The sequence below is a fragment of the Gavialis gangeticus genome, unplaced genomic scaffold (genome assembly GCF_001723915.1).
Source record: "Gavialis gangeticus isolate Ggan-Ray unplaced genomic scaffold, GavGan_comp1, whole genome shotgun sequence".
Classification (NCBI taxonomy): domain Eukaryota; kingdom Metazoa; phylum Chordata; order Crocodylia; family Gavialidae; genus Gavialis; species Gavialis gangeticus.
The window spans coordinates 47,238,148-47,250,676 of record NW_017728997.1 but is presented as its reverse complement, the minus strand read 5'-3'; the positions used below and the strand labels follow the sequence as shown (position 1 = coordinate 47,250,676).

General features: G+C 45.9%; 1 protein-coding gene across 1 annotated transcript in view; it reads right to left on the bottom strand.

Moving 5' to 3' along the window:
* Positions 1–12,295, bottom strand: part of DAG1 (dystroglycan 1) — a 34,111-nt gene extending 21,816 nt beyond the window's left edge. The window contains exon 1 of the mRNA XM_019505147.1: positions 11,888–12,295. Within this exon, the coding sequence (XP_019360692.1) occupies positions 11,888–12,166 (279 nt within the window). The 5' untranslated portion in view covers positions 12,167–12,295. The remainder of the gene's footprint in view (positions 1–11,887) is intronic.
* Between the last annotated feature and the right edge of the window lie 234 nt (positions 12,296–12,529).

Here is a 12,529-nt window from a genome sequence, read left to right as displayed (position 1 = left end):
TGTGGGGGTGAGGGGAGAAGGGGAGGAGTGAGAGAGAAAAGAACAGGATTATTTCACAAGGGTCACTTGGATTTAGCTTTTTTAAGACAAATGGACCAAGGTATAATGGCTCAGTTCAGTCTGAGGAAAATTTACCAAAACCACTCAAACCTATTTTGCAATGGTTAAAATCTGTGGGGTGGGCAAACCTCCAGCACTTGAACTGATCTTATAGGCAGTGTAGCTGCATCTCCTAAAAAGTTCTTGATGCCAAAGCCTCATTTATGATGCGGCTTCAACCAGTTTACATCTGAACCAGACTTAGAGCCAATTTGAATAGGAGTTTCCCCGTTTTCAGCAAAACCAATAAAGTTGCTAAACATCTGTGGCTGATTCAGTGGCTGAGATTCAAGCAGTGAAGTCAATAAACACAACCATGTACATACAGAAGCTGCTATAATTTTCATCTCAGAGGGTATGTTATTGTAAGATTTCTCAAGTCCTGTATCTGTGTATCCACAATGGGGTTAGAGGATCCTCTCAGTTTGTGCACCAAGGCCATGCGAGTAGTCCACCAGCATGTGGCTTACATCTGTTCTCTGTGAATCACTGAGCATCACTAATTAATTTGATTTTTTGAACGGCAGTAGAAAGTAAGAATATGCCCCCTATTCACTTCCATGTCTTGATATCCGACTTGTATGGCTGGGGTAAAATTAACATTGTGCATGTTTGGAATCACAAACTGCAAAGCAATAGCTTTATTTTATTTATTTTTTTTTTTACTTGCTCCCTATCAAGTTGCAATGGGTAAGCTTGCTTTGTATTCTTCTCCAGGATTATGCCTCAGGCATTCAAATCGGCCCACAAAAGCATCTCCTTGGTCCACACGAATCCTTTATGAGTGTTTCACTTGCGCTGAAAAGCATTAAGATATTTTTAAAGTAACAAAATATTCAGAAGTGAGAATTTCTACACTATCACAGTAGCATGGTGAGGATCATTAAGTGCGATACTGTCACCCTTTCTTCCTGCTCTTTCCCCATTTGTGGTTCTGATGCATGGATTTTAATCTGTCAATTCATGGTTGATGTACAGTACAGTATGTACTGGTACAGCATGCCCCAACTTCAGCGGGCCCTTAGGCACTAACCATTATGTTTGTCATCATGGTATAAGTGTTGGAGCCGTCCCTAAATTCAGAGAGCAAGGCAAGCTGTGAACTATGCTCAAGATGACTGACCTGAACTGCTGATGTTAAACTTTTACAAAGCACAAGCTTCTACAAATAATTACTTAGAACAGCAGTCAGCAACCATTTCAAGCTGTGGGCCAGAATAAATCAGCCTGGGTCAAAAGCAGATGAGCAGGTGCTAGGACCCAGCTGCTGGTACTGCTTCTCCCCATGGCGGCATAGGGAAATCTCCAGCATGTATCACTGGCCCCCATGAGTTTGGGGAAAACTCCAGGTGATACCTCTGGCCCCCAGAGCAGCACAAAGAAAGCTTCTGTCAGCACCACTGGTCCTCTTAGTGGCACAGAGAAACTTCTGCCACTGAAGTCCTGCATCCATAGCTGGATCAAATGGGGTCAGGGTCTGGTCAAGTGACTTAGAGAACAGGGCAAGGAAAACAGGGGCAGGAATTCAACTTAAATCCAATCATAGATATGAAAGAACATAAAGGCTGTCTACTCTAAATTGTCACAATTGTTCCCCTTTAGCAATAGCATCCGGGCAGTGCCATATGTGAAAGCAAAAGAGCTAGTGCTAGTTTGGACCAGGTGGCAGAGGTAACAGTGTTTTTAAAATACTAATTTAGGTTTAGCCAGAATGGATTAGACAACAATGAGGTAGAAGGGCAGTGCTGTTATCTCCACTGGTGCTCCCAATCAGTGAGCTGTGTGTGGCATGTGGCAGACCAAAGGAGACAGGCAGCACAGTGACAGATATGGTAGAAAGCAGAACAGATTGGGCAGGGAAAAGAAACTGAAGTGGCACTTGAGGACAGTGCAGCAAACCTGCCGAAGAGGTTGGCCCCCAGTGTTTTGTATCAATCATTCATATCTGCTCCATGCAGACTGGACCAGTAGTTAAGAGTTATTGAACAGTATACAGCCCCAGACTACAGACTTGATTAGTCTTAGCAGTGGTCTTAAGTGAAGAGTTAAACATCTAGGCAGGACAGCTATATGGGGAAGAAACAGAATTGACTGCTCACAGGCAAATTCAAAGCTAATCCAGACAAAGGGCCAGTATTTCAAACATGGATACAACACAAATTGGACTCCATAATTCAGCATCTGGTTCACAAAAGCATTCAACCATGGAAAAGTGTTACAAGGTGACAGTACTATTTAAGTCTTTATGATACACAAAGTGAGGACATAGACAAACATGGTACAAGGAGATGGTACTTATAAAAAACAAACAAAAACTGAACATTTTACTTTCCATTTATGCACAAATGCAGTCAATAGACAGTAATGCCCTGCTCCCTTTCACCCAATGGTAAAGTGTTCATATGTCCACAGCCTAGCACCTCTTCCTATTTTTTCCTGTCTGTATTCTTGTGGGGATATGTGCTCTATGCTTATCTGAGCAGATGTTCAAGGGGGTTTGTGATGCTGAGATGAAGGACTCACCATGGAGGGCAGGTCTGGAGTCTGTACCAAGCATGAATAAAAAATTGGCTGGCACTTCATGCTTCAGGAGCAAATCTACTGAGGTCTGTGGTGCTAGTACATGGCAGAGTTGATTCTTGTCTTGAGTAGGTGAAAGGGGTCTCTGAGGCCAGTGTGACAAAGTATGCCTTGAGTCCTGTGTCAAAAGACCTTGGAACAGAAAATAGGCTGGGTACAACTGATAAGCACTGAGTTGTCAAGCTGTAGGTCTGAAGAGAGTTCAAGCCCCTTTCCTTCCACCTCTGACATGAGAAGCAAAGGCAGGACAAATTGTACATGTATTTACTGCACGGGTCTTGTCCCATGCAGTAAACAAACATAGGAAGCACAAGAGGCAGATTTTTGCCCCGGTATGGTTGCCAGGCCAGAGGCGCACTTCTTGAAATTTTATGTTGCTTGAGGCCAGTTATAGTGCCAGTAACTGGCTTGAGGGCTGGGCCATCTACACTATCTGCACCACTATATTGCAACCATTTGCAGGAAAAAGTCTTAATCTGAAAAAATATCAAGCCCAGGGATAAGGGAGAGTTTCACTGCCTCTGTGCTGACAGAGAAGGAACTGTATAGGGTAGGGCACTCCATTCTTACCCCCACGAGTTTTCATGCATTCCCCAACTTACATGCCTTTCTGGACACTTATTCAGTTCAGCAACAGGGGCATCATATCTTTTAACTGAGAATGCAGAGGCAAGCTCAGAAAAGCATGAGCTGTTTCAAAAGTTCTCATACAGAAGTACCTCCTCTCCCCACATCTACAAATGGCCAAGAGACTTTATCCATTTTCAGTGGTACACCTATACTCTACCCATCTATGCCTTCCTTATCCCATATAGCTTGAACACCTCAATTCAAGACTCTCTCTGAAAGCTCTTTAGAATACAGTTGCTACTTCCCTTGTGACAGTTGTCTTCTTGGCTGTGCTGGTGAAAATGCACAGCCCTGAGAAGATCATTGTGGCTCACTCCACAAACTGAAGTCACTTCTTGGGATGTGGGGGTAATCTCCCTGATAAAAATTTGAAGTCTCAGGAACCAAGAGACTCAAAAAACCCTCTCTCATCTACAGGACCATGCTCTGACACAGGGGAGGCTTTTTAACAAAGAGGATGGAATTCAAACAGATCAAGTCCTTCATTAACTAGAAGCAAAATAGTCTGAAAAAACTGCTCACATCACACATCCACGGGAAGCTGAAAGCAATCAGCTATATACTATTTTATACATGCATACAACACTCCCACCTACAGCTCTCCAAGAACTATACACACCTCTAAGTTAATCAAACACACTCATTTACAGATTCATTGGCACCACTACTCTGTAGGGACAATGGTTCCTAAACTGTGTCCCGGAGTGGGTTCAACTAGTGAATCCAACAGAATTCACAACTCCTAATACTAGCATAAACCACCACATTTGTATGAGTTATGAGCCCTATTTTGAAAACTACTGGGGTGGACATATGAGGTGATATTTGAGGATCACAGGGTTTTTTTGTTTTTGTTTTTTTATAAAAAACAACTTCCTTATCACAGGCACTTTCACAGCTGAACAGGCAAAGTTCTGAAATTGCTTTGCCCAGCTAATACCATTCTCAGACACTCCTACTGGAACACCCTTATTTCCAGATGCACTCATCTGTTAGTTATAAGGGAACTATTCAGAGTACAAGGATTCCAACTCTGATAGGGTGGGAATACTCAGCAGCTGTTTCCCTGGGAGGTCACTACAAAACATTGAGTGTCCTAAGAAATGCTCTTTTCATCAGCTCATGCTACAAGCTCAAAAAGGATTCATTTAGCCTTGTTGTTCCAATGAAAACAATCTGCATGCCTGTGTAAGGGGCTTGGACGAGTGCCTACTCCCACACCCTGCTCTGCTTCTCTCTAACAGTGTTTAACATTGGGCAGAAGAAGCTTCAAACAGCTTCAAGAAAGTTAAGATTCATCTCTCACCATGACCTTTATGCAAAAGGCCAGAGGTAAGCAGAACTACCTACAATGTTAGAGGAAAATGCTGGATAGCTGGGCCACTATGCTAACCACCATCCACTGTTAGAGCTCCCACAACATGCAGGTCCTAGCAAACAGTCTGATGTGTAAACTGAGAATAAGGTTAGTTAAACCTTAACCAATGACCTTGAATTAGTAGTATACTAGGATATTCTGTTCCCTACTGGCTACTTTCTGATTGTTCAAGCTTTCAAAATGCGGAAGAAATGAACCAGAGACAGAACCAAGCAGAAAACTACCTGAAAACACCAGTTTACTAATCCAATTGAGTTACACTTTCCACTACTTCAGAATTCAAAGCTAGTTACTGAAAGTTAACTGAAAATGCCAAAATTTCCCTACTCTGGCTCACTAGAGAAAGAAGACAGCTCACTCTCGAATAGTCAAAATGTATCCATACTCATCTGATTATTTCTCTTCTACTGTTAGGAAGGTTTACAGAACCTTAGAAGAGAACTTCAGTCACCTGGTGATAGCTCCAAACCTGAATCATTTCCTCTTCTCAATGAACCTTCAGCTTAAGATAATTTTTTCAGCAGTATTCAGACCCAAAAGTATTGATGACATGCATGTTGTGTAATATTTAGTGTTCCAATTTCTCTGTTGTAGGACATGGATTACTTCTTCACTGTACTATCTATTTTGTCCCTGCTATACTGCCCAGTTTGTGGTAATCCATAGATTTTCTTAGTAGGCAAAATTTTTTGGTAAACAAAGAAGCTTTCTTATTCTGCTGCATCAGAACAGCTGCTGATCTTTGCAATGGAATTGTAAATCAAGAAGCCAATGTGGAGCCAGGGAGTGAGACACGCAGCAGTTTAGTGTTGATGCACGCAGTACCCTTCTGATGCTCATATGCACAGCTTGTACACGCTAATGCACATAAAGGGAAGGCCAGAATAAAATGAGACTGAAAATGGTTGGCCTTCTAAACAATCAGAGGGGGGAAGATGTGAAAAAAAACCTTCCCACTAGAGCAGAGGGGGTAAGGAACCCAACTACTTCTAAAATGGACCTGGATACATGTATCAACAGAATTAGTATCAAACACTGCTTGAAGACTTAAAAAAACAACCCAAAAACACCCAGCCCAAAGCCAAAAACTCCCCCGTGTGCTTTAGCTTAAACTCGGGTGCATTCCCGCACTGAGCCCCATGCATGCCCAGAAGAGGCAGCACTTTAGTTGGACCCAGCTCACCAAACATTTGTAAAGATCAGGCACTTCAATGGGGCTTTTTTGGAACTTTTATCTAATAGTTGATTAAATCAGCTATTAGACAAAAGCACCAAAAAGCCCCACTGAACCGCCAATCTATACGGAAGTTGCAGAGCTGAGTTGAAGTAATGTGCTGCTGCTGCTAAAGTATGGTTTCTTTGTTTGTTTGTTTGTTTGTTGGGGGGGGGGGTTAAAGGTCCACAAGCAGTCATGGATTACAGGACATAGCTGCTGATGACCCAGGTGGTCATTAGCTTTTCACTGTTCTGGACAGAAACTGAACAAGATGAAAGAAACAGAAGCTGTGGATATTTATGAGCAGGGCCCTGAGAAAATCATGGATTTCTTGTAGAAAATTTGCAGCACGTGCACAGGTACAGTATCATTTTTCACAGAATATTCATGGAACTACCACCGATATTGGCAAATGGGTCCTGGTAGTTCCATAAATAGTCTGTGAAAAATGATACTATGCCCATGCACATGCTGCAGGCAGGCACATACCATAGGCAGGGGACTTAGCCCCCGCCAAACACGGGGCAGCAGTGGCAGCGCAGAAGACCACACGGCAGCCTGGGCACAGGCTCCGGGTGGCACTCACAGACAGACATGGAGCCGCACCCTGCAGGTAGCTAGGATTGCAGCCCAGCAGGAGCACAGCCCACCACAGCAGGCAGGTCTGTGAAAGGGAAGGGGGCCCCCACAGTGAGAGAGGAAGTGGGTCAGGGGCTGGGGTGAATGGGGCCTCAGAGTGGGTCATTGTCAGTCAAAGCCTGGGTGGCTCATCCAGGGGTGCAGGGGAACTCCTGCCACTGCACACCCCCCAAAGGAGGCACAGTCATATGTCCCCCAGTTTTGTGTGTGGGGCAGAGGTGGACTGGTGCTGTGATCTGTGCCCTGCTACTGCCTCAGAAGCCATGCAATGCCACATGCCTATCATGCTATCACCAGGTGGGCAGGGGATGCAGAGCAGCCTGGCAGCAGCAGGCACATAGCACTGCACGGCTCCCAAGGCATTGGGGTGCAGAGCCCAGCCCACAGTTGCAGCTCACCTCCACCCTGCACACAAATCCAGATGGCATGTGCCCCTGTGCTTCCACCAAGGTGTACGTAGCAACAGGAGCCCCCCGCACCTTTGGACGAGCCACCTGGGCTCCAACTCTCCCACGACTTGCCCCAGGGCTCCATTCATATTAGCCCATCTGTGTCCCACCCCATCCCTCACTGTAGGGGCCTCAATCTGCTCCCCCCCATGCCTCTTCCCTCTCCCCCTGCCCCTTCCCCCCAGTAGGTAAGTCTGTGGAGAGGGATGTAGATTCAGCCTCCTCACCACCCCCCAATAACATTTTCTCCCTCCACCTATGGCGCACACACACTGCCCCACCACCCCCAACAGTCCTGAAGCCCTGGCCCTCCAAACCCCCTTCCCCCCCTTGCTCTCTATAGCTGGCTGTGTCCTGGCCACACCCCCAGCAGCCACTAGTAGGCTGTGAAAACATAGGTGTGGGGCTGTGTGGGGCTAATTTCGCGGTATCCATGCAGTCCATGAAATCACGATTTTCTCAGGGCCCTATTTATGAATGAAGGGATACAGAATTATATCTCCTTCATGGCTATAGGAGAGAAGCCTTAAGAATTAGGGTAGACTGATGTCTCCATGTTCATTTTTAGCTTTTTGAGTTTGTTTGGCCTAGGACACTGCACCACCTTTTTGGGAACTAGGAATGGGGTGGAGTACAGACCACTTTTTTCTTATTCTTGACCTTGCTCTATTGTCCTTATTAAGAGAAAATGTTTAACTGCTCTTTTGCCAGCTATTATTCAGGCTTGAGCTCTACACAGCGTAAGTTGGCCATCAAGATCTTCATTTTTCTGAGGGGTCCACAGATATTGCACATATTTTGCTAAGTAGCTTTTGGTTTTTTAATGTTTCCAATGTTTTCTATGATAGCAAACTTGTCTCACCTTTCAAGCCAACAATCCCCCCTGCACTGACAAAGCAAATGAAATCTGCTGAGGACTGGAACGATTGCCTGCAGCCCTCCCCTGCCTTCTCCCCTCTCCACAATGTTCTTATCTGAATTCCCCCTTCAGGCACATGGAGGCAGGAACAGCTCCAGGGGCCCAGGCCAGAAGGCTCTGCTAAGCACGGGGCTTCTGGTTGTGGGGGGGGGGAGCTGGGCTAGGCAGGCCTTGCTTCTGGGCTGCTGAGTCCTGTCAGCTTCCCCTGGGTCCTACTGTCCCTGGCTCCTGTCATCTTTGACAGGCAGCCAAGGGCAGATAAATATAAATTTTCTAAATTTTTTTTAGAGGCCCTGCAGGCCAGGTAGAATGGGCTGGCGGGCCAGATGTGGCCCGCCCCCATCATAGCAGCATTAGTTGCCATGTCAATAAATGGTGCCACTGCTCACCCACCATCAAATTTCTAGGCCTGTGAGGCGAGATGACACTGCCTTCTGCACCAAATCGCAATGGTACATGGTTGGATCTAGTGACCAGGGCCGAGCCAGAACACCAGGTGACACCTGGGGATTGACACTGTGCATTGACCCCACACTGAATCCAGCTTGCAGGCTGACCCTGCCTCTGGGAGCTGGTCAATGGACCAGCCTACATCAGTCATCTGGCCCACAGAGATGGAAGGTTGAGCACCACTAATGCATGAGTGTCAAACTAATCTGGCCCCATGGGCCAGATGAGTGACGCAGGACCTGTCCATGGGCTGAATGAATAGCAGAGGGCTGGCCTGGCAGGTCAGATTGAGCCCATGGACCACCCCATCCTTCACATGCTGGATCCAGTACCTGTGATGTCCTCTCTAGGACTGCACTGCATGCAGCACCTGCTTTGGCCAGTCTGAGATGTGGGGTGAGTGCCACATGCAGCCTAAGTCCCAGATCAGCCAGAACAGACACCATGTGCAGTGTCAGCCCCAAACCAGTCAGAGCAAGCTCTGAATCCTGCATGCAGGGGACCCACTAATCCTCCTGACCACATGCTAGAATCAGTGCCTGCTCTTGCTGGTCCTTGATTATACTACACATGAGACCTACCCTGGGGCCTGTGCTGCATGCAACCTGCACATGCTGGATCCAGTATGTGTGGGGGGGTCCCAAACTGGCCCTTCCAGGTAGGGCCCCAAAGCAGGTGATATGTGGTACAGGCCCTGAGTCCAGTCCATAGAGCTGGCCCAGCATGTGCTACATGCTGCTTGTGGGTCAACTTCAGACCCTGGGCAAGCACTAGGGACCAGATGATGGGAAGCTCCATGGGCAATATCTTTGACACCCCTAGCCTAAATACATTCCTCTTCAGAAAGGAAACTATTCTGTGGACCCTTTGAAGAATGTCCTCCACACTGAGTAAAGCACAGCCACATTTGTATTCAAAATAGATTCCAGTGTTAAACTGATTTAAGTTAATCTTCTGCAGCCCAGAAACAAAGGCCTAAACTCATTTAAAACTGACTCAAGTTGTTTAATAGGTAGAACTTGCGTTTAGATAAGCCCTCAGACAAACCCAAAAGCCATGCAGGCTTTTCTGCACCACAGAACTAATAACCAACCTCCCCCCATCTTCCTTTAAACATAGGGGTGCTCAACCTCTGGCCTGCAGGCCAAATGCAGCCCACAGAACCTTGGAATCTGGCCTGCGGGGCTGCCCCTGGGTTGGGAATGTGGTGGCAGGGAACCCCTCTTTTTTTCCCCCCACACCCCTCTGTCCTTGCTTCAGGGTGTCCCCATATACCCCTATTACCACATATGTATGCCCAATTCTCCCCAAAATCTTACATGCTCTTTTCCACATGCAGTCTCCAATCCTATGTTACTCCTCCAAGAACATCAGGTGCGGACAGACATGAAACAAAACAAAACAAAACATAACAAAACAAACAAAAACCCCAGTGCTTTATTGGAAGAGGAAGTCCGGTAGTGTGACCCAGCTCTGCAGCTTCTGCATAGATCGGGAACTTCAGCAGGGCTTTTGGCACTTTTATCTAAAACTGATTCAGTCTTCTGGGTATGCACTGTGCTTGGTTCAGGGCACGCTGAGCCGAACGTACAGCTCTGTTTGTTTGTTTTGGGGGGGGGGGGGGGGGGGTTCATGTCTGTAAGCAGTCATCCTGCCCACTCCCTTCACCTTCCCATCTAAAAGGGGCAGCACCTCAGTTAGCCAGACTGTATGGTATACAGGGAGCAAGGCTAGGGCTTCTTAGGGCACAGTTTACACCATGGACTTCACTGGAAAGCCATGTCATTTTGCCTCCAGATATGCAAGCTTTTGCTGGTCAAAGCCAAAAAGCTGATGATCTGCCTGCACATTTAATTTAATAAAGCGGATGATGTCCAGCCAGCTGTCTGGGCCACACACTGATTTTCAGAGTTGCTAAGCTCCCACAGCTCCCAAAATATACTTCAACTGGGGTTTGAGTGCTTAACACCTGACAACCAGACCTGTAATTTTCACATAATAGTTGTATAGGGAAAACGGACAGCACAGCTCTGCCCATAAGTGAATGCAGAAGGTAGCTTCCATCTGGGCAAGTCAGTAAACCTCCCGTAGATCAAATCCCATTGTCTTCAGTTTAAAAATCAGCCTCTTTTAGTTCCTTTAAGTAAGGAACTCACTCCATGTTTTTTTCACCTAATATTCCACAGGTGCCAAATACACCCAATCACTACCCCTTCCAGTATTCATTACTGCAAATAGGTCTTTTTCAGGTCTTGCTTTCACAGTCCAGCTTCCTCAGTGCTAGGACCCATACGGTATGGCATGAGAACAAGCCTGCCCACAAAGAAAAGCGGATGAGATTCATCTCCCTTCACCCCAGCTTCCATTTGATCACTAGAAAAATATCAAATGTGTAATTCTCATATTTAAATTGGGGCTAGACGTTAGTTTCTTAACTCAAAGAATCCCAGCAAATATGGGGCTGAGAGCTACAAACCCTGCACCCTTCCAGGAGCTGTACTAAATACTGCTAGTAGTATGCAACTGTCGGCACATAAGAGATCTAAGTCAGATGCCTGATGAATCCATTTGTGGCTGACAAACCCAATTAGAGAATGACACTGCTCGTTACTAGTAGTTCCTGCTAGCTGGATATATATGTATTTATATTTGGTAGTGTCCATCCCTCCTTTAATCTGTGTCACTTTCTCACTTCCATCTCCTACAGTTGATATGCCTGAAAGTCTGGAGCGTAAAATACTTGCAAACGCTTGAGAATAGGCTGAGATTTGATCACTATTTCTGAACCAAGGAGAACCCACCCCCTCATTGTTCTCAGCAGAACCCAGAGAGAAGAGCTTCTGCAAATAAAGTCAAGAACCTCAGTCATAGAGCAACAGTCTGCCCTGACAGCCTGGTCTAATACTTTGTTACCATAGTGAAGCAAAAACGTCACATTGTTACAGCATCAGCCCCAGAAAACTGTGGTTGTCTAGATCAGTAGTCTCCAAACTTTTCTGATCACACACTCCAATCAGTAAAAAATTTTTGAGCATGCACTCCCAATATATGTATATTTATTTATAAATTATAAACACATGACACGTGACTGTCTGACATACGGACTGAGTGAGGGCACCAGTGTTAATCCGTATATTAAATATTAGTAAAGCTTAATTTCTTTCTTATTTTTTTAGATAAAAAATAAATGTAAATACAAGTTCAAATATTTTTTCCCGCACCCCAATGGATCGTCTTGCGGACTCCCTGGGGTGCGCACACCCCACTTTGGAGACCACTGGTCTAGATCAGGAAGGTTGAGGGATACGGACCTGCAATCATTAATGCAGCAATCACGTGAGAAACAACACCTAATTCCTTACCTAACATGTCCCCCAACCCAACATCACCTCAAGTGACACATGGCAATTCCTGTAACTCACAACAGTAAGACATAAAGGTCTGGATACAATCAGGATTCTTGTAAAGGGCATGACATCAAGCTGGAGGACTGAAAGTCAAGGCTGAGGGGTTGATGCATCTCTCACCTGAACCATTTCTCCATTGGAAGCAATTAAATCTGTTGGGATGGTGGCTCTGAAGAAGCGGCCTACCACAGCAGAGCTATCTGGAATCCCCACCACTGCTGGGATAGTCTCTCGGAGATCTGACAGCACAGAATGCATAGAGGCCTCTAACTGGTTTTCCCAGTCCTGTACTTCTGAGGGCTCACTGGGCCAATGGCACTGAATATAGGCAGCCATCAGTAATGCTGTAAGCAAAGTCCTCCCCAGCAGAGGGGGCAGCAGTAAAAATCCAACAGTCATCCTTACTGAAGACTTCAATTATTGAATTCCACTCAGAAAGGAAGCAACAGGGGGCCCTGCAAGTCACGTGGAGGCTGTGTGGGATCCTCAAGCCCTTCACAGTAACTTCATCCTGGGAGTCTCAGGAACCTGAAGAAAGAAAAGGAAGCCAAGTCAACACATGAATTGTCTTTGCAAGAGGCCTGAGTGGTATTTAGGCTAACCAGCTGGCCAGTATATGGAAGCCTCTTCTTATTAGCTGGAAAACCACCTGCTTAATGACTTTACTGTCCCTTCATCAGCTTTCCAGAATAGGTACAAGAGACCGTGGTACCTATCAATAAAGAGAGCAGCAACCTCTTAGTAGCACATGCTTTTCTACTG